At 39.9% G+C, this 25,387-nt stretch overlaps 2 protein-coding genes across 2 annotated transcripts in view; both read right to left on the bottom strand.

Moving 5' to 3' along the window:
* The window catches only part of adgb (androglobin), an 87,764-nt gene extending 73,631 nt beyond the window's left edge, over nt 1–14,133 (bottom strand). The window contains 3 exon segments of the mRNA XM_076273200.1: nt 90–178; nt 282–481; nt 14,057–14,133. Coding sequence (XP_076129315.1) covers nt 90–178; nt 282–481; nt 14,057–14,133 — 366 coding nt within the window.
* Nucleotides 14,134–15,091: 958 nt separating this feature from the next.
* Nucleotides 15,092–25,387, bottom strand: part of rab32a (RAB32a, member RAS oncogene family) — a 30,657-nt gene continuing 20,361 nt past the window's right edge. The window contains exons 2-3 of the mRNA XM_076272518.1: nt 23,839–24,116; nt 15,092–16,321 (exon numbers count right to left, since the gene is read on the bottom strand). Of these exons, the coding sequence (XP_076128633.1) occupies nt 16,172–16,321; nt 23,839–24,116 (428 nt within the window). The 3' untranslated portion in view covers nt 15,092–16,171. The remainder of the gene's footprint in view (nt 16,322–23,838; nt 24,117–25,387) is intronic.

The raw sequence follows: 25,387 nt of genomic DNA on the forward strand, positions 1-25,387 counted from the left end.
GTGTATGCGAATGTATGCAAACAGTTGGTCAAAAAACAAGTGTATTCCATGCCTAACCCTGCTTGTCACACTGGGTTTGAGCTGCTCACCTTGTTGACAAGGTAGTCCGAAGGACGCTTCCATGAATGGACCTTCAGAGACACCGGCAAATCAACCCTACCCTCAGGGTCTTCAAAGAGTTGCTGTTGAACACACACACACACACACACACACACACACACACACACACACACTAGTCAGGAGGACACTTCCTTGCATTATGTAGGAGCCCTTCTTGGCATTTGGAGGCCTTGCCCTTTTCAGTACACTTCCTTGCACACTCACCGCGTGAGAGCCCTTGGCACCCTTGGCATCTTTGCTTTTCGTCGCGTCCCATTTCTCGGCGTTGACCTCTGCCTCGTTCCACTCGGGCCAGATGGGGACGCGGCTCCTCTTCAGGTCCCCTAGGCCTTCTGAGGCGCTGGCCACCAGAGATGAGGGTCTGGAGTCCACAGGAACACTTTAGGACACTTTGTTACGGCATGTCATGTTTGTTTTCCGTAACGTAGCATTAACCAATAATAATTTAGCAGCAGAAATTTTTGTGGGCATTTGTGGGTATGAAATGCAAGCACTTAACGTTAACTGTACAACAGAAGGTTGGCGTATATGACATAAGTTAACATCATTCAATATCGATATCTACCCTTAAACAGGCAACATGCACCAGGAGATACTTTTTAACATCCTGTGGGGGGCATTTCTAAAAATAAATTCCAAATAAAGTTATGATTGATCAAAAGTCCTGTCTGTTGTCAGTCTGTAGGTCAGGTAGTGGTAGGTAGTGACTTGGTTCAGGTTGTTTGTCATTATGTAGTTAGCTTGGTCAGAAATCAAAATGGCCGCCAGCGGTAGCGCACATGCTAACCAAGTGGTGAGTAATTACATATAAATCATAGTTATCTTAGATAAATTCATCATATTAACTCATACTGATTATGACTATTGTCTAAATATATTGTTGGACTAATGTTGGACTACTTTCTGCACCTTCACCATGACACTCACTCTCTTGAGCACCTTGCCATGCACACATAACTAAAGGACTATGGTTGGACTACTTTTTGCACCTTCACCATGACACTCACTCCCTTTAGCACCTTACCAGTCCCAGCCCTGTCACTACAAGCGTCTTATGCTTGATCACCCTCAAGCACATTAGACTTTCTTAATTTAATTTATATAGTGTATTTAGTATTTAGTTTTGTTAGTTTTCTTATCTTTCTTATCTTCTACTGTCTTTATTGTACAGTGGAGTTTAGTTATATGTTTATACTTATACTTATGTTTACCATTTCTGCTGTAAGTGCATGTTGTGTGTGATGTCTGTATGCTACTGAGACCCTTGAATTTCCCCATGTGGATCAATAAAGTATCTATCTATCTATCTATCTATCTATCTATCTATCATATTGATAAAGAAAAAAGCCTAACTGTGTTTGTGGAGTTAGCTTAGTAACTTTGAAATGTATGTATCCCCCAAGATACGTTGCCAGATTAGGGTATAAAATTTGGGTAAAATGGGTATTCTGTGTAGTATTGAAAATGAAGTTTGAAACAGGAAGATATGCTAATATACACTGCAAAAAGAGATGTTATCATGTACAGGTATGTACATTATGACAGTACAACCATATATTGCACTTCAGTGTATCACAGTTAGCTCATTTTATGGCAACAGAAAGATGAATAGAAGAGCGAGAGAATGAGCGTGATATAGAGGAGATCCCTGAACACTCTTCAGGCATAGGCACTAGTGATGAAGATGAGGATAATCAGGCATAGGCACTAGTGATGAAGATGAGGATAATCAGACAGAATTGAAAGTTAGAACTAGAGACTGTGAATAGTTCTGCTGAGGAGGAGGAAGAAGAGGCGATGGAACAAATGCCTAAAAAAGCTAAGGAATTTAGGTGACAGTGCCTAAATTGAGGGGCATATTTACTGAAGTGAGCAGGCCAACCATCTTAACCAATAAGCAGGCCCTTATAGAACTCAACAGTCATCACCTACTGTACATGTACCTCCCTAAAGGGTCAGGTACTGGATGTAAGTTCCCCATTAAAGGAGAATTCCGGTGTGATTTTGACCTAAAGTGTTTTGAAACATGATACCGAGTGTGAACGTATGTCTCATAGCCCATCTCGGCTTGTCCCCTGCACTCCGAAATCTGGCGCTAGTTAGCCGATGCTACCAACAAGGCGGTCAATGGTGGTGCCTCGGCATCGGCACAGCCATGCAAATAAATCACTGTTTTACACCATTTACGAGGCTCAATGTATCTCCACACTTCATTGGTAGACTTCCGAGGGCCCTGACATTTAAAACGAGACATTGAGAACTTTGAAAAAGCACTGGTAGTTTACTTACAAGACGATTTATACAGACAGTATCTTCTCGAAGTTTAGCGTTTGCAGCCATCTTGAATTTAGTCACGATAAGTCGAGCGACGAGTAAGAATGAACAGGTATGATAAGGGATCAGATTCCAAAAATAATTCCGTGGAAATGCATGGATTCCAGTTGCTGCTACTGGAAGAAACTAATCCATGCATTTCCACAGAATTATTTTTGGAATCTGATCCCTTATCATACCTGTTCATTCTTACTCGTCGCTCGACTTATCGTGACTAAATTCAAGATGGCTGCAAACGCTAAACTTCGAGAAGATACTGTCTGTATAAATCGTCTTGTAAGTAAACTACCAGTGCTTTTTCAAAGTTCTCAATGTCTCGTTTTAAATGTCAGGGCCCTCGGAAGTCTACCAATGAAGTGTGGAGATACATTGAGCCTCGTAAATGGTGTAAAACAGTGATTTATTTGCATGGCTGTGCCGATGCCGAGGCACCACCATTGACCGCCTTGTTGGTAGCATCGGCTAACTAGCGCCAGATTTCGGAGTGCAGGGGACAAGCCGAGATGGGCTATGAGACATACGTTCACACTCGGTATCATGTTTCAAAACACTTTAGGTCAAAATCACACCGGAATTCTCCTTTAATTTCTCCATTTGATGCCTGGAAAAATCTGTATAAAGTGTTTTAGGCCTGGCCTTAGGCTAGCCAGCTATGGTGTGAATCGTGATCATGCAACATTTCATTTTGTGTAAATAAAAACTAATGGAAAAAAACAAAAATACATTATATTATATATGTATTAGTGGGGCTGTTAAGCTCAACGATCTTGCTTTTTATGAAAGAAGCATGAAACTTTCAGGGTTTGTTCTTGATGACCTAAGCTTTAATTTAAGATCTGGAGGCATTCTCAGTTTGACCTCTGAGGTCAGATAGAGGTCATTGACCTCTGTAATATGTTGTGACGCTACAGGTGAATGGGGTAAAAAAATAAAATAATAGATATCACCATGAAACTTTCTCAGTTGATTACTCATGTTAAACTAAGAAAAAATGTATTGAAAGTTTTTTAATGTTTAAATATGCAAATTAGGCCTTATCTAATTAAAAATGTGCTAATTTGCATACATTTTAAAAAACAAAATCAGATTATCTGATAAAGCCAGGCTCAAAATATTTTTTTCATTTTGTTGTCATATGAGATGGGAAAAGAATTACTGAGGGGTTTATGGACATCTACTTCTATTATCCTGTAATTCACCTGTACCACTGTGATATGACATTTTAAGGCCCGAAATTAGAAATGGGTGTATCTTAGGATCTAAATGTGATAGAAATATAAACTAAATATGTTTTTCCATGTTTCTGGGCATGAGGAACTTATCTATAGCACTGATAGCACTCTAAGAGGTCAACATCATTACGTGCAGTGAAGATCACTGGCACCCAATGATTGGGCAAATCTAAGTACAAAATGTATCAATTATATAATAAATGTATTAAAACAGAATGTAATAATCTGCAAATCTCTTAAACTCATATTTAGTTGCAAAAAGGACACAGACAATACAGTATATCAAATGTTGAAAATGAGAAATTTGACTATTTCATAGAAAATATATGTTAATTTTGAATTTGATAGCAGCAACATGTTTCAAAAAAAGTTGGGACGGGGGTAACAAAATGCTGGAAAAGTTGTGTAATGTTAAAGAAAACAAAAGGAAAAATGTTTCACAACTAATTAGGGTAACTGGCAACACAATTGGATATGAAAAAGAGCATCCCAGAGAGGCAGGGTCTCTTAGAATTAAAGATGTAGGGGTATTTATCCCTCTGTGTAAACCTGTGTGCACAAATGATGAAACAATGTAATTTTAATGCTTCTTAACATGAAATTGTGACATATTTAGGGAGTTCATCATCTACAGGACATAATATTATTAAAACATTAAGAGAATCCAGAGAAATCTTTGCAAACAAGGAAATAGCTGAAAAACAAATTGGATGGCCGTGGTCTTTTGGACCTCAGATGGCACTGCATCAACACCAGACCTGTTTCCATTGTATTATTATGTATCTGCCATTGTACTACCTCAGGACAACCTCTGATAACCATTGTCTATGTGCCCAGTTTGATACTCAATTCCAAAACTACAGCCAAAATTGTAACACCTAAAATTGTATTGAGACATGATACAGAAAATCCCTCTTATCTGGGCCTGAGCTTGTTTAAAATGGACTGAGGTAATGTGGAAAAAGGTCCTGTGGTTAGACCAATCAAAGTTTGCCATTCGTTTTGGAAATCATGGGCTAAAGAGGAGGGGGCCTATCCACGTATCCAACCTATCCAACTTGTTTTAGTGCTCAGTTTGAAACCCAACATTTATGACGGTGTGGAGGAGCATTAGTGCCAACAGCATGGGCATCTTGCACATTTGGCAAAGCACAATCAATTCTGAATGATGTATACAGGTTTTGATCAACATATACTGCCATCTAGTCTGCTAAATCCATAACCATAACCATAACCATAACCATCTAGGCAATGTCTTTTCCAGGGACGACCTTAAATATTTTAGGAAAACAATGCCAAAATGAATTCAGCACATATTTAAATATTATTTCTCCATAGAGGAAGAGTCCAGGTGCTAAGATGGCCTGTCTGCAGTCCAGATTTGTCAAATTAGGTGCATAATGGAATGAAAAGCATGACTAAGAATACCCCATACTGTTGAGCAACTGATATCCTATATCGGGGAGTAATGGGACAACATTTCATACTCAAAACTGTAGCAAATGGTCTCCTTAGTTCCTAAACATTTACAAAATTGTGTTAAATGAAGAGATGAAGCAGCACAGTGGTAAACATGCTCCCGTCCCAACTTTTTTTGGAACATGTTGCTGGCATCAAATTCAATATGAACATATACTTTCCATGAAATGGTCCAAATTTTATTTTTAACATTTGATATGTTGTCTATGTCCTTTTTGCTGCTAAATATGGGTTTACAATACTTCTATATTATGACATTCTGTTTTTATTTACATTTTACACAATGTCCCAACTTTTTCTGTTTTGGGGTTGTACAACCACAGTGCACAAGCTCATAGCATGCCTGTGATGCCTCAGGGAGTGTTGTCCAACGTGGCTGCCAGCCTGCATCTGTATCAATCCATCCCCAGTCTGAAGGACTTGGTAACTGTGGGCTAGGAACCAAGGCAAGGTTCCATATTATGTTAGCCTGGTGCATTGCTCTTTTGATGTGTTGCCTCAAAGCAGCTTGTGTAGGGGGATGTTTTCCAGGGATTTTGACCTCTGGATAAAAAGTTGTTTCCTTGCCTCATTGACCTCTACGCATGCACTTGTTCTGTCATAGAGTGGGAACCCTGGATCTAAGTCAAATTTACAATTCCATGACTTTTCTCTGACTTTCCCTGACAAAAAACCTGAATTTCCATGACTTACTATAATGAATAGTACAATATAGCGACCAATGATTTCAGAGTACCCGCATAGAGGTCAAGAATATTTTTTAGAGCGGGAGATGAGGCATTGAATAAACACAGTTGGGCTACTTAAGGAAGCCATACAGCTAATAACCAGATATACACCAATTCTGCGTGGAAATGTATTTGTATTTAACGTATTTTGGCAAGTATATTTTAAACTGATACAACAAAATTCCCTGATATTCCATGACAGTGCTCCAAAAATGATCAAGTTCCCTGACTTTCCATGTCTAGAATAGACTTTCTAAAATTCCAATATTCCAGAAATTCCATGACCCATGTGAACCCTGTAGATCAGCACCACAAAACGTTCTAGTTGAGAAAAGGAAGATCACTTAACTCTTGTGGCATATGCAACATTTTATGGAAAGCCTCTGTAACTTCTGGATATACACGCCATGTATCCCAGGCAGTCTTTTTACCACGGCCACTGAATGCAGATGTTGTATCACAGCCAGTGAAAGCATGAAATGCTAGCAGTGCAGAGCCAGTGGAAGGACCCAGTGCAGTAACCACATTGTGAATGCCTATATAACAGAAATGGCTTCCAGTTCCAAAGGCAATCCACATTTCTTCTTCAATTGAAGAACTGAGTCTGCTGTTTATCGCTCTGTACTGTTGGACAGTCAAAGGAGAAAGTGAGAGAGAGAGCATATGGTATAAAATTCTCGCCAAAAGTTTTCTGTACCTGTACCAACGTTTTGTGCTTGTAAGAATATTTTGTGCTCGTAAAAAATATTTGTGTACATGTAAAAATACTTTGTATCCGAAAAAATATTTTGTGCATGTAAAAATGGTTTGTACATCTTCAAATCCGTTGTCACTGTGTCGAAAAAAGTTTTGTGAATTTGCGAACGATTTTTGCACGCACGGATTTTCGATTTGCAAGTGCGCATCTGTTTTCTACAGACATGAAACAGATCTACGGGTACGAAACGAATTTACAAGTACAAAACTTTTTTACAAATTTTCCCAAAACAGCCAATCACAGCACTGCTTACTGAACGGCCAGTCAGCCGATCAGCTCGCTTCTTTAATTCTGAAACGCTGGACATACCGCTCTGGGTACATCCATGTAAACACCACAGTCAGAAGAGGTGAAACAAAGATTGTTAACAATCTTTGGGTGAAACACTTAAAAAAGAAGAGCTAACTTAGCTAACAAGCAAACAGCTCAACTTAACTCTATTCCTTCCCTACTATGAATCTAATACTATTAACTAGAACTAATAAAAATGTGATCATTAGTATTATTATTAATGATAATTGTTGTGTTTTCCGACTAGTCATTCCTCCCTTTGTATTTCCCACGTTATATGTGCAGTGCATTCACGTAACGTTAGCAGAGACGGTTAGCTGCCCAGTTAGCTGCCATTACCTATTGTTACCTACTAATTACCTATCCAGTGCTCGCGTTTTAAACTATACTGTTTATTAGTTCTAGTTAATGATATTAGATTCATAGTAGGGAAGGAATAGAGTTAAGTTGAGCTGTTTGCTTGTTAGCTTGTTACCTAAGCTAGCTAGAACATAACAGTTACATGACCAAAAAAGTTCAGGTTGGCTTAGGCTGACTAAAGACCCATTCATTCTGGACATAAAAGACGGACTTCATACGCCCTAACCATTGTACTTTTACACGAAATTGGGTAGATTACCATTATGGAAGAAAATGAAGCGTGTCTCATTAAGTTATTGTTCCCACAGGGTTAGTATTATTATTAATGATAATTGTTCTGTATAGTTATTGTGTTATAATGTTTCCGACTAGTCATTCCTCCCTTTGTATTTCCCACGTTATATGTGCGTGCTTTCACGTAACGTTAGCAGAGACGGTTGATAAAAGCAGTATCTTTGAAGTTAGCTTAGCCCAGCCAATACTTGTTTCACCTCTTCTTCTTTTTTAAGTGTTTCACCTCTTCTGACTGTGGTGTTTGTATGGATGTACCCAGAGCGGTATGTCCAGCGTTTCAGAATTAAAGAAGCGAGCTGATCGGCTGACTGGCCGTTCAGTAAGCAGTGCTGTGATTGGCTGTTTTGGGAAAATTTGTAAAAAAGTTTTGTACTTGTAAATTCGTTTCGTACCCGTAGATCTGTTTCATGTCTGTAGAAAACAGATGCGCACTTGCAAATGGAAAATCCGTGCGTGCAAAAATCGTTCGCAAATTCACAAAACTTTTTTCGACACAGTGACAAAACGGATTTGAAGATGTACAAACCATTTTTACATGCACAAAATATTTTTACGGATACAAAGTATTTTTACATGTACACAAATATTTTTTACGAGCACAAAATATTCTTACAAGCACAAAACTTTGGTACAGGTACAGAAAACTTTTGGCGAGAATTTTATACCATAAGAGCAGCACACAGCCTTTTAGGTTCTCAAGTGCCGGAACTTCTGAAACCACACTCAGGCCACACCCATTGCCCCACCCTGTACCCCAGAATTGTGGGAAAATAAGATCCTGTTTACACAAAGGGAAAACGCAGATATTTTCAACGGAAAAACATATTTAGTTTACATTTCTATCACATTTAGATCCTAAGATACACCCATTTCTAATTTCGGGCCTAGAAATTTCATATCACAGTGGTACAGGTGAATTACAGGATAATAGAAGTAGATGTCCATAAACCCCTCAGTAATTCTTTTCCCATCTCATATGACAACAAAATGAAAAACATATTTTGAGCCTGGCTTTATCAGAAAACCTGATTTTGTTTTTTAAAATGTATGCAAATTAGCACATTTTTTTATAAGAGAAGGCCTAATTTGCATACTGGTATTTAAACATTAAAATATAAAAAAACTTTCAATACATTTTTTTCTTAGCTTAACATGAGTAATCAACTGAGAAAGTTTCATGGTGATATCTATTATTTTATTTTTTTACCCCATTCACCTGTAGTGTCACAACATATATCACAGAGGTCAGTGACCTCTATCTGACCTCAGAGGTCAAACTGAGAATGCCTCCAGATCTTAAATTAAAGCTTAGATCATCAAGAACAAACCCTGAAAGTTTCATGCTTCTTTCATAAAAAGCAAGATTGTCCCTATTTTAAGAGCTTAACAGCCCCACTATATGTAATATGTATTTAATTTCCAATCGAAGGAACTACTAATCCCATGATCAGCTATTGCGAATAATGCAATTTCCAATGTTTGCCAACCTAATGATAGTTTAACACACTTATTTTTGACTGTAAGACAAGATGACTTACTCCACAGTTTACATTAATCCTTTTCCACTTCAAGGTAAGCAAAACAGTTTTCACTGGATGGCCACACATTGGCCTGTGAAGTTCTATATGAGCATATAATCGCTTGATCATGCCATAGCTGATTTTAACCTTAGACTGTATAAAATAGATTTTAGGTCTACATTGGATGGTTACGATATTATGACTTATAATCCAGTTCTCAAAGGAGAATGCGAATTAGATTGTTACTTCCGGAACCTGAGTGGGCTGTGACTGTTAAGGTCTTGGTATGGACGGCTCCCTGCAAAGTTCCCTTGTTATACATATAGCATAACACTGTTTGAGTATGTACAGGCTTTATTTTGCTGCCATTTTGGTAAATCAAAAAGAAAAGCCCGATGAATGTACACAAATACTGACAAATTGCCAAGTTATCTAATTTAATAACTTTGTGTGTATTTCTGTGAAAAAGTTTAAGCACCAACAGCAAAAGCCCGTAAATTCAGAACATCTGATGAGATGTCATCTCCATACTAAGCTTATATAGTACAATTTGATAAAAAATAATATGAAATCCATTTTAAAAATAGTATTTATGACATAAATGATCAAGGAAAGCAAAATGTTTATCAGTTATATGCATCAAATGAGAAATGGAAAAGTTCACCATTTTGATTATTTTTTTTAGAAAAAATATATCTCGGTGCACATTGGGATCTTAATTTAATGCCTTCCATATGGTAGGCATTGGGATCACCTCTATTGCTTCTAGTGGTCATATCTTATTTTTAGGATCAGTTGAATTGTTTTGAGTTTTTGTCGTAACATAGTGATAACAAACTACAGTTGCATGTGACGTCACAGGTTTGGGCGCTTAATCTCTAACTGATCAATACGGCAATTTGCTTAACTGGCTTAACATATTTTCGTGACAACGGAGCACGATGTAAACCGCGTGGTGATTACCTTTATGTCTGGATAACTGGTGTTGTGCTATTCACATGAAGAGCTGGCAGTAAGTGGTAAGTGTCAATGCTAACCAGGCTAATAAACAAACCATGCTACCGTGAGTAACGTCAGAGCCCGTCTACCCTTATAGACCTCTCCGGAATAAGTCCCGCCTCCGAAACATCCGGATCCACCCAACTTCCGGGCGTTTCGAGATATCATACCTGTCAAACATCTGTAGGTGGCGAAGTAGAAAAAAATGGACACTTCTGCCATCTAGTTTCCACTGGATTTTTTGATTGTCGGTGCCGTTAAAGTAGAAATATATCAGTAAGAAGCACTAAGCTAACGCACGCTTCAGACGCTGCGACTCCCCGAGTCAAGGTTGCATAGCAACGGCAATGTTTCATAGTTTGTCTTCACCGAAATGAAGTTTGTGGCACCAGAGCCTGTCTACGGAGGTGACACTAACCCTGCATGAAATCGTCATGTTTGATAGGTTGTTAATACATTCTGAAAATGTTACTGTTCTGATCAAGGTCATGCAAAATAAAGCTATCGACTCAATACGACTCTGCCTCTGATTCCTAGTCTGCTTATCATTACCTGTTTTTCGTGAACAAAAAAAAAATCTCCTCGTCATGTCTTTAGTGTCTTTGTCGGCGATTTCTTTCTTTTTCAAATATCTCAATAACAGCCAACAAACTCTCAGCAAAGTTAAGTCGTGTTGAAAAGAGGCTGAACCTTGCAAACGATTTCCTTTTATAGACCACTGAAATCACGCGTGAATCACGTGAAAATGACCATCACGTTAGGTTGTGACTGGTTGTGAGCGAGATCTAACGCCCTCCTCCGCCCGCGTACATCAGAACTAGCTCCCGGTTAGCATTAATAATAGTTTACTACTTTAACGGCACCAACAATCAAAAAATCCAGTGGAAACCAGTTGGCAGAAGTATGTAGGCCAATCAGCCCACCAGCTTTTTCTACTTTGCCACCTACAGAGTTTGACAGGTACGATTTTTCGAAACGCCATGTTATTTCCCATAGACATTCGACAACCAGAAGTTGGGTGGATCTGGATGTTTCGGAGGCGGGACTTATTCCGGAGAGGTCTATTAGACAATAGGCTTGTTTGAGATCGACTGAGTCTGACTTGGTCTGGCTTTCTACGTAAACATGATCTTCAGAGGCTAGCCGGGAGGAGCTACAACAGAGGGCAGCTCATCCCAGACAGACAGGCTACATGGTGCATTCATGGCACTTTGGAATGACAAGGACCGCCCCGTGGCTACTTTGTTTCTCCCACAGCAAGTGTTCATGTGCTTTGCCATCGGAATGTGTGACAAACATGGATGCCACAACAAAGTTGAAAACATACACCCACTAATCCTAAATAAACAACTGTATTTGCTTAAAATATAGTGTAAGACGCTAGTGTAAGAAGAATGATATGCAGCTTTCAAGTGACAAAAACGGCAAATTCCCAAGTTCACATTAACTGTTGGACATGAAGGGCCACATGGACTACAAACGAACTAAAACGTGATGACAAAAGTGATGACGAGCCCCTAACTGGGCAACTCTGTTAGCAAAATCTAGCCCCAGTTTCCGACCTCTGACTCACACATTACGTGACGTGAATGACGCGGAATGATGATGTTTTCACTGGGAAAAAGGTTTTTCCGAAGCCCATGAACGCTAGGACAGTCTGCCTGACATGACTCGCGGGAGACATCAATTTTGTTTGCAATAAATACAGCAGAACTTTCATTCTTACTCATTAAAATAAGCATGATGACTGGAGAGGACCTAGAGGAGGTCACAAAGTGCACAACTGACTACCTGAATTTCTGTATGGACATTGTTGTTCCCACCAGAACTGTACACTGCTTTCCCAATAACAAGCCTTGGATAACCAGCAATGTCAAGACCCTTCTTAATAGGAAAAAGATGGCGTACAGAGAGGGGGACATGGCAGAGCTGAGGCGCGTGCAAGGGGAACTCAAAGTCAAGCTGAAGGAGGCTAAGGAGGACTACAAAAGGAAGGTGGAACAGAAGTTGCAGGAAAACAACATGAAGGAGGCATGGGACGGCATGAAGGCTATCACTGGCCTGAAGAAGAGCAGCAGCTCTGTGGAGGGGGACCTGGACAGGGCGAACCAGTTGAACCACTTCTACAACAGGTTTGACTGCCCTGCTCCAGCTCCAATGGGAGTGGTCTGTCCACCCCCCCTTGCAGACTCAGGCACTGCTCTTGTTTGCGTGCCTGCCCTACCCCCACCTCCCAGCCTCCCAGTCTCTCCAGCTCTGCATCCTGGTGACACCCAACGACCTAAACCATCACCACCTCACGCCCAACGACCTAAACCATCACCACCTCACGCCCTGCCCCCGCCTGACGCCTCCTTGCCTGTGCCTGCTGAGGCGTCCACGACTCTGGCAGCCTTGACAGGGACATCAAGGAGGTGGTCATCCCCAAGCCCCCACCCCCACATCCCCTCAATACCAGTGCAACACTCACCTCCACCATCACAGGCTATCGTACCCCCACCATCAGTGGATATTGCACCCCTCCCCCACACGGCGAACACTAATGCAGTTCTGAACTCTTTTTTAAAAAACTCCCTGTCGGCTCAGTTACTTCAAAAGCGTAATGCATTATTTATTACTTGTTACTGTCATCTCAAAGTAATTTGTTACATTACAATATTACTGTCTTTGAATTGTAAGGCATTACACTACGTTTACATTACATTCACCAAAATAACAGGAAATATGGATTTGGTGTTCTCAATAGATCTTCATGTGTTCAATGCAGCTCATTACACAGCAGGAGGTGATGTGGTATGGCATAATGACTAAGCTAGGCTTAAGGCTAACAAAAGAAAAATATAATGGTTGCAGTTATGGCTCATGGGACAATGTAGGCCCCAAAGGCCAAAGGTCACTCACAACTTAATATAGTAAAATATAGCCATAAATTGTATGTTGACATTAAATGGTTCTCATCATTGCTGGTTGCCTTTCCTTCCACTTACAGTGGTTGAGAATAATGGCTACAATCTTTGTCTGTAAAAGCAACATTTTAGTTATGCTCACTGCTTGAAATGAGAAGTATAGCCTAAGCATGTTAGATCTGTTGCATGAATGGCAGAGATAACTCAAATTCCGTTTCTACGGTCATTTAAACAAGGCAATCAAATTCCAGGACCAGCATAGATGACTTTTTTTAATTCTTGGATAATCTTCTCTGGTGCCAATTGAGCATTTTTAAATTTTGGATTAAAAAGCAAAGTAACCAGTTACTGAGAATTGTACAGAGTAAAATATTACTGAAATTGTATTGGTAATGCCTTACATTACTGCATTACAGCAAAAAGCAATGCATTACTGTAATTACATTACTTTTTTAATGCATTACTCCCAACACTGGTCGACATGGAATTAAAATATCACTGAAACACATCAAATTTAGGCTACGACATGCGTCGGCAACAGGCAGCCAAAGCTGGCCCGCCTCTGAAATTATTTGGCACAGCCAAATTATGGCAGTCCAATTTGTTTAATCTTTTATTATACAATATCTATTTACATAGGCTATTCACCAATTAAACTGCGAGTAGGTGCTTAAACAAATATGAGAAAGAACGCAACCACTTGGGGCGCTGGTTTTCACTTTCCCTCCCTATCCACAATGCAAATGAGACAGAATGTAACATAAAATTATTTTGTATTACTATTTTTTCACTCTTGCCTGTTTAAGGGTTAACGTTAGACTATTAAGGACGCAGTGTTTAGTGATTTCTGACATTCCAAACTGCACTGTCAATTTACTTTCACAATTCTGATAACTTGTCATGTTCCAGTTTATATATTTGAATTTACATGTTTTCGCTATTTGTTGGGTTGGTTACCTGTTCATAGCATAACGTTAGTCATTGGTTAACAGTAATCGATAGCTAGCAATAGCTTGCTATGCTATCTAAAACTTACTCTTTATTCGGTGTCTGCGCCGGGGACGATGTAACTCGACTGGAGGAGTAGTCCTTTTTCTTAGGGGCCTTGGACATTGTGGTGTTCTTACACATAAACCACTAAAAACACTGGGTAGCGGTGTTAAATACACGCCATTGTTCCTATCAGGCTGTGTTGTGCTTACCTTGCCACCACTTCTCCCAAAGTTTGCAGTCGTTGCTTAGCGACAGGGTCTCGTGTGCTTAGGACAAATTGAAGCGCGCCCCCAGAGGGAAAATCACTGCGCGTGAGGCAGATTAATCAAAATTGGTCACATGTGAAGCTAAATTTGTCCCTCATATAGAGCTGATTAAATTTGACATTGAAAAAAAATCCATGGCTGTGCCAAACAGCTTAGATAATTTAGCCAGCCTATACTTTATGACCACCTTACTTACTGTATCATGAACAGGTTTTTGAACTTTCTCATAATCAAGAATAATTGGATGCCTCAATGCCTTTGTGAACTATTAGTGGTGAAACCTAAGTCTGTTGACTCACACATCGCAAACTCTGGGTGATTGCATAGGTGACAGGCTTGTTGAGCTGCAAGAGCACCTTCAGTGGCAGGCTAATCTCCCCCACTGAGAGTCAAGGTCTTTTCTACCAGCAGCCATCAGACTCTAGGCTACAACTCCTCCCTTCATTGTCGTTATGACAAACTGATGTGATATTGTATTTATTTTGATTTTATTTCAATGTGTTTGTATGTGTGTATTTGCACTAGACGGTGCTGTTATGACCTTTACAGTCTATGGTTATGACACTGAATTTCCCTCAGGATGAATAAAGTAGCCTATTTTCTTATCTTATTTTTAATGACCCCTGTTTACTGTTTCACACAGAGGCATCCAAAAGCTAAGACTAAATAAGTGTGTTTCGTTGTCTTTGTACTCTGCACAATGACAATAACGTTGAATTTAATCTAATCTATACCTTAGCTTTCACACACACATACACACACACACCACTAAACCACAACAACAACAATGAAACAAAGTCAATGAAAGCAAATAAAAGTTCAATAAAAGCTTTATTCTTTTGATCCGTCAAAGGTGTTTTTTTTTTCTCATGTAAACTGGACTATTACTGACAGTCCTCCATTTTGTAAAAAAAAAGACACTTGATTCATTGCTGAACAAAAGGGCAGAGTGGCGAGGGGCAGTTCCCTCACCACACACAATGTTAAAACATTAAATACCATAGGTTAAGACTCACTAGTACCAAAGGTGTCTGTATACTGTTGTTCATATAAACAGACCAGTTCGGGGTAGCCCTCTCTTTAAACAAAAGTGTATGTCCGCCAAAGGCGCGCGCAAGCACACACACATACACACACACAGGTCCTAATGGGAACCTCTCTGATACACCTATGGTTTTGAGTTATTTCCTATAACTTAATGCAGCCGTTTAATTATTTCTGGTCTAGTTGTGACCATGTGTTTGTATGAGAGATGTGCACTATATGTACTACTAAAATGAGCAGAGGCCTTGTACCGAATATTTATCTACTGTGGGATTACACACTACTATACCCAGCATTCGGAGTGCGCTGGTGGAACAGTCTCCCCTTCAGCAACAAAAAAAAAACTGCTGGCACAGTCACAGTCGGGAGGAAGTTGTGTCGGTGTGTGTGTGTGTGTGTGTGCTCTCCCTGTGAGTCTTTCTTTGTCACTCAAATGGGCGCACAAACAGTCACATTCACACTCTCTCTCTCTCACACACACACAGACACATACACGCATACACACATACAAAAACAAACACAGAGGAACACACACACAGTTAAAAGTGGTTATAATATCCATGAGAGAAAGAGATAGAACAGATGAGAGGAGGATGGACAAAACAAAGGGCACACGCACAAGACAGCATGCTGAAGAGAAGGATTGTGGGTAGTGTGATAACGGAGTCAGATGCCTCTGAGATAGGTCCCACTCTCTGGACAGGACTAGCGGTGTAGATCCCGTCCGTTGTGAGCATGCTCGGGAGTCCAAAGATCAAAGGTCATGGGGATTGGGGTCAGAAAGGGCAAAAGATGGCGGTGCCCACTATGACGCTTCATGTCGCATAGCGTAGTGTAATGCGGCAACGCTAGCAGCAGCCCGACTTGCTCTCTGCGGTGGCAGTGTCCTGGTCCAGGCGAATGCGGTCACCGTTGCTCTCCTCGTACGGAAGGCCCTTGTCATTCTGCAGGATGTGCTCCACCAGACACCGAGCTGCCTCATCCACGTTGATGTTCTCCTGCAGAACACATGGGCATGCACAAACACTCAAAGTTAAACATACACTGATTAAATCAATCCTACAGAACACCAGTTATGATCAGTCATGTTACAAATGGCAAAACAACCAGTAAGAACTGCTCCACAGAAATACACAATAATACCAACATTTCCATTAAAAATATACTGGAGCTCCCTATGCACCCAAACTACTGTTAATATCAAAAACACTACACATGACATCAGTTAATCAGTCAGTCATGTTTTACATATGAAAAATAACTGGTAAGACCATGAGGTTATGTTAAGCTAAACCTATAAATCCTGGGTGGTTATTTCAGCAGTGGAGAGTGTGTGTCTGTGAGCCAGTCTGTCTCACTCCATTCTCCTGTTTTGACACGGCTTTCGGTTTAGGCCCATCCTCCGTCATGGTTACACACTCAGTGACGGTTTAAACCTCATGTCATTTTTAAGGGGGAAGTGGGAAACTAGGGACTACTATGAGTGTGTGTGTGGTCTATGTGTGTGTGTGTATGGTGAGTGTAGAAGAGCGAGAGTGAGAGTGTGTCATGTGAGTCCTTAATACTCCAAGGAGAAACCGTGACAAGCAGTGCGTAACAGATGTATGCCACATGTGATTGCCACACACACACACACACACAGCCAAGGCACACCATGAGACATACACACACACACACACAGCCAAGGCACACCATGAGACATACACACACACACACACAGCCAAGGCACACCATGAAACATACACACACACAGCCAAGGCACACCATGAGACATACAAAAAAAGATCTTGCCTGACACTACACACTTCAACAATAACTGCACAGTTTGTGTGTTAATAACTTGCACAGTGTGTGTCAGTGTATGAAACAGAGAGAGAGACAGAGAGAGAGTGGGAAGTGCATAATTATGTCAACACATATTTACTGGGGTGGGTTTGAGCAACTACTTAATTTGATAACTTTCATTTCTAACACTGACACACACACACACACGGAGAAAGAGAGAGAGAGAATAACGACAACAACAAGAGAACAAAAGAACAAGAACGAAAAGAGCAGAGTAGGAAGAATAGACAAAGACAGGAAAAAGAAAAAGACTGGTGTGATAAAGTGATAGAGTGACTGACAGAGACACTGACAGAGATAAATGCAAAGACTTGGACAAAAATGAGAGGAGGAAAGAGACTTAAAGGTACACTATGCAAGATTTTTACCTTTGACCTACAGTACAACCTCTACGAAGCCAATTTGAAGGTAAACAAACTTGTAATAGGGGAATCGTTCACCTAGCATAGCCGGGTCGCTACCGAGAGAACTAGCAATGCAACTTCAAGAATTGCCGACCAGAAGACATCTTGCAAGAATCGTGAAACATTACCTTAACAGTAGATACAGTTCTTTTGAGATAGTGTTTGCCTGTTGTTAGTCCTTTTCCTCCACAACAAAAGCATTTTCAACGTGTACAGGGGGAAAAAGCGACGAGAAGTAGTCTATTTACAATGGCAGTAAAATATAAATATATAATATATAAATATACTCATATCAATCATATCAAGTGACCTAGAGGGCTAAAATGTAGTCAGTTCAGAGATGCTTGTTATCTCACAGAAAGAAAAAAAAATATTCTAGGCTCTGTAACTCTGTGCCAGTGCTTCCTAAAAAAACTACAGGATCTTAGCTTTCTAAAGATGTCCAGCATTTGATGGTAGGCCAAAAGAACACACTGCCCTCTGAAGTAGGCAGTGTAATGTTGGGGGAGAAAGCCAATAAATGGCCAAACAGGTTATGGGAATATTTAAAAAGAGAGACTGGCACTCTTGCCCTCTGGTAACATTTGTGGTCCAGGTGCTGTTGCATAAAAAATGGTTGTCATTCACAAGACTACTTTTACTTTTATACTTTAAGTAAATTTCCAAGCCTGTACTTTGTTACTTTTAAGTGAGTAAAGAAGTTAAACCAGTACTTCTACTTTTACCAGAGTATTTTTAACACAAGTATTTGTATATTTGTAGGGCTGTCAATCGATTAAAAAAAATAATCTAATTAATTACATACTCTGTGATTAATTAATCTAAATTAATCGCATATATATTTTTTGCTGTGAAAGTATTTTACATATTTAAATTCAAATGAATCATTGAATAATCAGCATTAGTGACATTAAAGTTCAAAAACTCTTTTATTATTATTTTCACTGTTCAAATAATTGCCATAATAATCTATGATATGACCTAATATGCTGAGGAAATAAGTTCAAAAGTGCTTCGGGAGAAAGTTTTTTTTTCACATACAAGGCATTTCAGGCCACAGATATAACCTAGGGGACACAATGAAAATAAATTAACACTCCCCTCAATGTCAACACTTATTTCTTTGCATTGATGTGCGACTATAGAGTTGATGAACTCCGGTGATATGCAAATTCCTTGCTGCAGACATTGCAGAGGACTTTATTTTCAACACTTTATTTTTTATGAACACCATCAGGCCGTTTTTTAAAGAGTAAATGTTCCAATCAATGATCCAATCAGCACGTTTTCTTCTCTATCCTTCATTTTACAGTCTAATTTTTACTGACTAGAACGGCTCGGGGTCAAAGGTCATACGGAATCGATTAATCTGCACTCATTTTTTTAATCAGTTATTTTTTCTCAAATTAATTAATCGAAATTAATCAGTTATTTTGACAGCCCTATAAAATATATTAGGAGCGTGCTTATGCAAAATTTGGACAAAATTAGATATTCTAAGGGTCTTGTCCCCTCATGGAAATAAATGTTATAACATTAACTCCTTCATTTCTATACACAAGAGTAAATGAAGAATAGAACGGCTCTAGTTCTGTTTGCTTAGTCTGTCTGGTATTTTAATTTACAGCAGCTGTAGCGGAGTTGTGGTTTTCAATAAAAGCAGGGCTGTTTTAAAGGCACATACAGCCATAACTACCTCCTCAAGTTGTGGGCTCTGGGAAAATCCCAGTCACATTAAGGGAGAATGTCTTTTGTTAGCATTGCTAGTTTGATATATATTTTCGATTTCAATTTAATATCACTTATAAAGCGCCAAAATATTGCACATGTCTCATGGCGCTTTACAGTGTTAAACAATAAGAGAAGGCCCATGAGTAACAGGGGCGAGGAAAAACTCCCTATAATTGGAGATAGAAACCTCGAGCAGATCCACGACTCAAGGGCCTGACCCATCTGCCTAGGGTCAGTACAGAACAGTAAGGTCTGTTTACATAATAAATGAATAAGTTAGTTAGGTGTAGAGAAAAGCACATGTGTTTAAAGCCACCTGAGATGTGTATGTTACAAAGAGGTGGGATGGTTACATATCCAGTATGATAATGCATGTATCTTATTTAGTGTCAGAAAGCTCAAAAAGTCCAGTGTAGGAACTAAATTGTCCAAGGGGATTAGGAGTTGTCATAAGGGAAGTAGTGGGTCGGTAGGCTGTGCGGACCAGAACATATAGTATTGATATTGTTTGATATAGGACTGTGAAACTACGGCCCTTACGTTCCATACTCACAGACAGGATGAGCGGCTAGGACTCACTGAGGTGAAGTGATGATGGGGTGAAGACACAGCAAGCAAACGTGGATTTTGGTGGAGAGTGCAGATTTATTTACAGTGCGAAAACAGTGCAAACAAAAAGACTTGACAAAACAAAACCAAATTCAACCAACCAGTTTCTTGAGCACTAGCAGTCACAGTTCTCAACTCTGTATTGTCCAGACTTCACACAGCACCTCTCTAGACTCTCTCACAAGACTTTTCTTTAGACTCCCTCTCCAAGGCAGAAAAGCCTTGCTTTAAATAAAGCCAACCAATTAGGGGCCAATTGGTTGATACCACTATGACGGGGGGAATCTGCTCAGCACATGTACAATCAAACACTTATCACACACATACATAGAAACAATAAAGCAACATACATTTCACCATTAATAACATTATATATCCCTAATAAAATAATAGTAGCACCGCTATTCATACAATTATTTAAAATGGGGATGAAAAACACCCACGCACAATTACACACAGTTTAATTTCCCAATCAGGGAACGTTTTCAATCCCTGTAATTGGGTGAGTGAGGGTTTTTCGCTGTATCTGTGTAAGAGAAAAATAGTCAGTTTAAATGTACCAGGAAGGATTGGGGAAAAAGAGGGACTACCTTTTCACAAGGACATTTACTGGATCTACTCCCTGCTATCTCAATTCTATGATCCAGCTCTACATCCCTAACTGCCCACTACGATCAGACAAGACTTTTCCTCAGTGGTACCTTGTTAGTAGAATGAGTATCTATTCAGCTTACACTTAATTATTAAAGTGGTTCTTATAAGTTATGGTTTGTATATTTATGGTATTTGTTTATTTTCATTATTGATCATTGATATTTCATGGACATTATTGTTATGATTGCTATTTCCCTTAATGTAGTATTAACACCTTTTTAAAACTGTTTTTTGAAACTTTTTAATTATTGTATTGATTAATTTTGTAAATTGTATTGGACAAAAGTGTCGCTTAATTCCATAACCAAAACCATATAAAAGCTGCTGCTCACTGCATTCTATGATGTTTAATATTAGCATCCGCAAACATCAGCTACTGGATAGTGAAATGAATATCATCAAAAGTCAAATTTTAGAGAGAGTATAAAGGTTAAATATGTACAGCCTTTGCCGTGAAAATCTACTAGCACAACTATTGTAGCCAGGGACGTCCGGGATCAATGTGGAACAGAAAGAGAAGCTTTGCATAGCCATTGGGAAAGGTCAAAAATGTCATTTTGACTGGAGTACCCCTTCAAGCAGCAGAGAGACCTTCCTCATCAGGACACAGGGTCTCCTTAACACACACTCACACACCACCAACACACCACAGGCAAATCTTATAGGAATGTGTGTTCATCTTTTTCACTCTACATTTAAATTAGGCCAATGAGATGTAGTTTAATAGTTTTATAAGAAGAAATCATGTGTGCTGCTGAATAGGTTTAGAGAGAGTGTATTCATTATGTACAGGTTGCTAAGAATTCTTCCAGTTTCTCTCATCCTGTGTGTGTGTGTGTGTGTGTGTGTGTGTGTGTGTGTGTGTGTGTTTGTATGTGTGTGTGTGTGTGTGTGTGTGTGTGTGTGTGTGTGTGTGTGTGTGCATACAGTATGTGTGTGTGTGTCTGTGTAAGGGGATTATTGGTCCTTAGTAACTCACAGTATTTTCCTTTTGACTCAATTCAGGCTTAATATTCTTTCATTCCTCCACAATCTCTTTCTTGCTCTTACACTCATACACATACACACAGGCACACTCACTTTCACACTCACTCACATGCGGACTTCATATGCAAAGCCCTCCATAGAACTCATGCAGTTCTATGGAGGAACCTAATGCAGTCACTCAAAGCTAACTTAGCTGAGCAGCCAACGTACTCCGCACATAAAGCCTAGCCTAAGTAAAGAAACAGTGAGATGTGATACTGGATACAGCTTTTTGTTGACACTTCATAGTCTCCTATACAAAGAGATATGAAACTACCACACACACACACACACAAACACACACACACACACACACACGGCACTCATAGATGACCATGTGGGCTACATTTTACTATTGAGATATGAAACTACCCCACACACACACACACACACAAACATACACACACACACGGCACTCATAGATGACCATGTGGGCCACATTTTACTATTTGGCTACACAAATTAATCGAACAAAGGGACAGATCACCAGACCAGAGAGTTCATTGAATTACTGAGACAGAAGGGTGGGGGGAGACAGGGCAAGAGGGAGAGAGAGAGAGAGAGAGAGAGAGAGAGAAGAGAAACGAGAATAGATAATAGACAAAAGGGCGAGAGTCAAAAAGGTGGATAGAGAGATAACAAAGAAAGGGAGGAGAGAGAAAGAAAAGAGACAGAGAGAGAGAGAAAGAGAGAGAGAGAGAGAGAGACAGAAGGGGAGGGCAAGAGAGACAGAAAACTAAGTCAGGGACCAGGCACTCAATTAACCTCCAGTCATATTTGAACAATATTAGCAAGTGGGCCCTTAATGTAGGTGAATAGGGGAGGTCAGTTATACCACCTCCATCTATGTGTGTATGTGAGAGAGAAAATGAAAAACTGTGTGTGTGTGTGTGGGGGGGGGGGGCATGTGTATGTATGTATGTCAGTGTGTCTGTGTGTGTTTGTGTAACCAGGGCTCTACACTAACATTTTTTTCAGGAGCACTTGTGAGCCCAAGTTAAAAAATTTAGGAGCACAGACAAAAATTTGGGAGCACAGTCAGTTCTGTACTTAACTTACACATAATCTAACATTATACTGCAGCTAACAGTTAAACATGCCAGTGCACCAATTGCGAATATTAAGAATGACTGACAACATTTAGGCTACAGGAAACAGGATTTTAAAGATCAGTGCCTACTTTATTTTCAGTCTGTTCTATTTTCCTACATTTTGTTAATGTAAAATAATATAATACATTGCCATATTTGCATTTAGCCTGTATATCAAGTATCCTGCCAAATGTAGGCTAATTTATTTATTTGTGAATCCATCTAGCTAATCCAAATATGCCCATGGTGACCTATCTGTCTGCATACTGCCTAATAAGACTACTACTACTAAAACAGTCAATTTTCTCTTCCACAAAACCCAAAATAGGCTAATCAAGGATATATGTTTTATACTTTTAGTTTTTATTTGAAATATCTGCATTGATGGGGGCAGTAGGCAAACGTTAGGCCTACTTTCGTTTTGCACTTCAGCTTGTATTCGGTGTAAACAAACATACATGCGTGGAAGCCTGGAGTTGTCAGTAGCGTTCTACCTTTGAATAAAATGGGAGTATTACGGGAGGGTACTTTTGTGCCGGTTCGTTCGCTACAGCTATATTTTGCATATTGCAGCCAATACGTCAACTGGGCTAAAAGGCATGTTAGGTTACCTTTCCTTCTCTCACTGCATTCTCAGAATCTCATCCTGTTCCTCTTATATCCAATGAATTCGTTGGATAGAAGAACTAATTTCTTCAATCTTTGCATCTTGGCTGGCTAGTCTAACTTTCCCCTTTTTCTGCGCGCTCTTGGATTTGATAGAAGCGACTACTAGCGAGTCACAACGCGAAACTGCTAACGTTGATGGGAGGTGTAGTTTTTATGCTGCATTCGCGACGTGATTCTATGGTTTGCACCAGTAATGTTTCTCGATGTTGCTGTATATTTTGTAGACAAACATTGACATGGTTAGAAGTCATTCGCACCAGTGCGCCTAAATATTGTTTTGCACTCGCACGGCATGGGCGCACTGTAGAGCCCTGGTAACACATTAATATATGTATGAGGGTGTGTTAGCAATTTATAAGTGATTAGGAATGAAAACACAGAAGTAGATGTCTGAATGGCTGACTTCATGATTGTGTTTGTGTGTGTGTGTGTGTGTGTGTGTGTGTGTGTGTGTGTGTGTGTGTGTGTGTGTGTGTGTGTGTGTACCTTGGCCGAGGTCTCAAACCATCCCAGGAAGCCGGTCTCCTTGCAGAAGTTGTCCATGAGGTTGGCGTTGTTGGACGAGTCTTTCTTCTGGTCGCACTTGTTGGCCAGCAGCACGGAAGGGATGGGGCCGCCGTTGGCCAGCTTGACCTTGCTGTCCAGGTCGTGCTTCCACTTGGCCACCGCCTCGAAGGTGGAGCCACGGGTCACATCAAACACAACAAACGCGCCGACCGCCTCCTTGTAGTAGACCCGCGTCATGTTGCCAAAGCGCTCCTGTCCTGCGATGGGTAGGGGGAACAAGCCGTTAGTGTCATAGCCTATATCGTGTAGCTTGCAACTCTGTTCCAATGGTTAATCCTGTCACATCTATAATTTTATGTCGTCCTCGTGTGACAGACACTGAAGCTCACCTAACAGGAGTCAGGTGCTTCTCATGCAATTGGCATGCTCATGAAAGTGCTTGCTCATGCTTGGCTTTAAAATGATATTGCAATCGCAATATCTCAAATATTGCAAGTAGATATTTTCCCAAATCGTGCAGCCCTAGTTTGCACATCTGTTGAGACAGTGTTGAGATGTAAAGTGTTGACCACAGCTATAGATACAGTATAAACCCCCATTGACATATGCGCCGATTCGTTTGTTGCCTGTTGCTTATCCCCTCAAAAATTATTTTAACTTTGTCGTGCAACGTTTCCTGTGTGTGGTTATTTTGCCTGTAATTGCTGAATTACATTTACATAACATGGTCTCTCATCGCTAGTCACCGTATATATGTGAATGCAGTTTTAGTGTAATAACACCCATTTCCATTACGGACAGGGCCCAGACACTGCTAAAAAGCCTCAGTCTTCCTTCCATATGTCCTCAAAGAGAAGTTGCTCCATTGATCCTTGGACAATTTTTACTTTATCTTGCCAATCTTTCTTTGAATTAACTTTTAGAAATGTTTTAGTTATTTGTAATAAACCCTGCTGTATTTTGGACATCACCCGTGGATTTGGATTATACTTTCTTGGACGTGTGAGTCAGACAGTCTAGCTCAGCCACCATAGTGGTTATTAGTAGGACAAAAAGAGTAACCACCACAGTAATCATCTAAAAATCAATGAAAGCTGCATCCATGTCACCAGTTAATAAGCCTTCATTGTCATAAATGGGACTAAAGACTCATCTGTTTCTCCTCCTCTCCTGGCTATTGATATTATTCTCTTAAAATATATTTAGCCTATTACTAATATTGCTATTTTTTACATAATTTAGGCTAAATGACTTCACTTTAAACTGATAATTTTAATGTTAATGTAATATTTATTGATGTCACTGCAAGTCGCTTTCGATAAAAAGCGCCTACAAAGAACTATAAACATCAACATCAACATCAAAATAATGGTTCCTATTGCCTACTGCACACAGCACATCTCTCCACAAAGACCTTACTGACAGCACCACATGCACAGGCATGAACATGTTACCAAAACAACACTGCTAGGCAACAGCATAAAGTTCCTGAAAATGTTCTTACTCCTGACCACACACACACACACAC

This window comes from Alosa pseudoharengus, unplaced genomic scaffold, assembly GCF_046254945.1.
Source record: "Alosa pseudoharengus isolate Yale_2024_CS ecotype anadromous, Long Island Sound unplaced genomic scaffold, YU_APseudo_1.1 YU_APseudo_1.1_scf_7, whole genome shotgun sequence".
Taxonomy (NCBI): Eukaryota; Metazoa; Chordata; class Actinopteri; order Clupeiformes; family Clupeidae; genus Alosa; species Alosa pseudoharengus.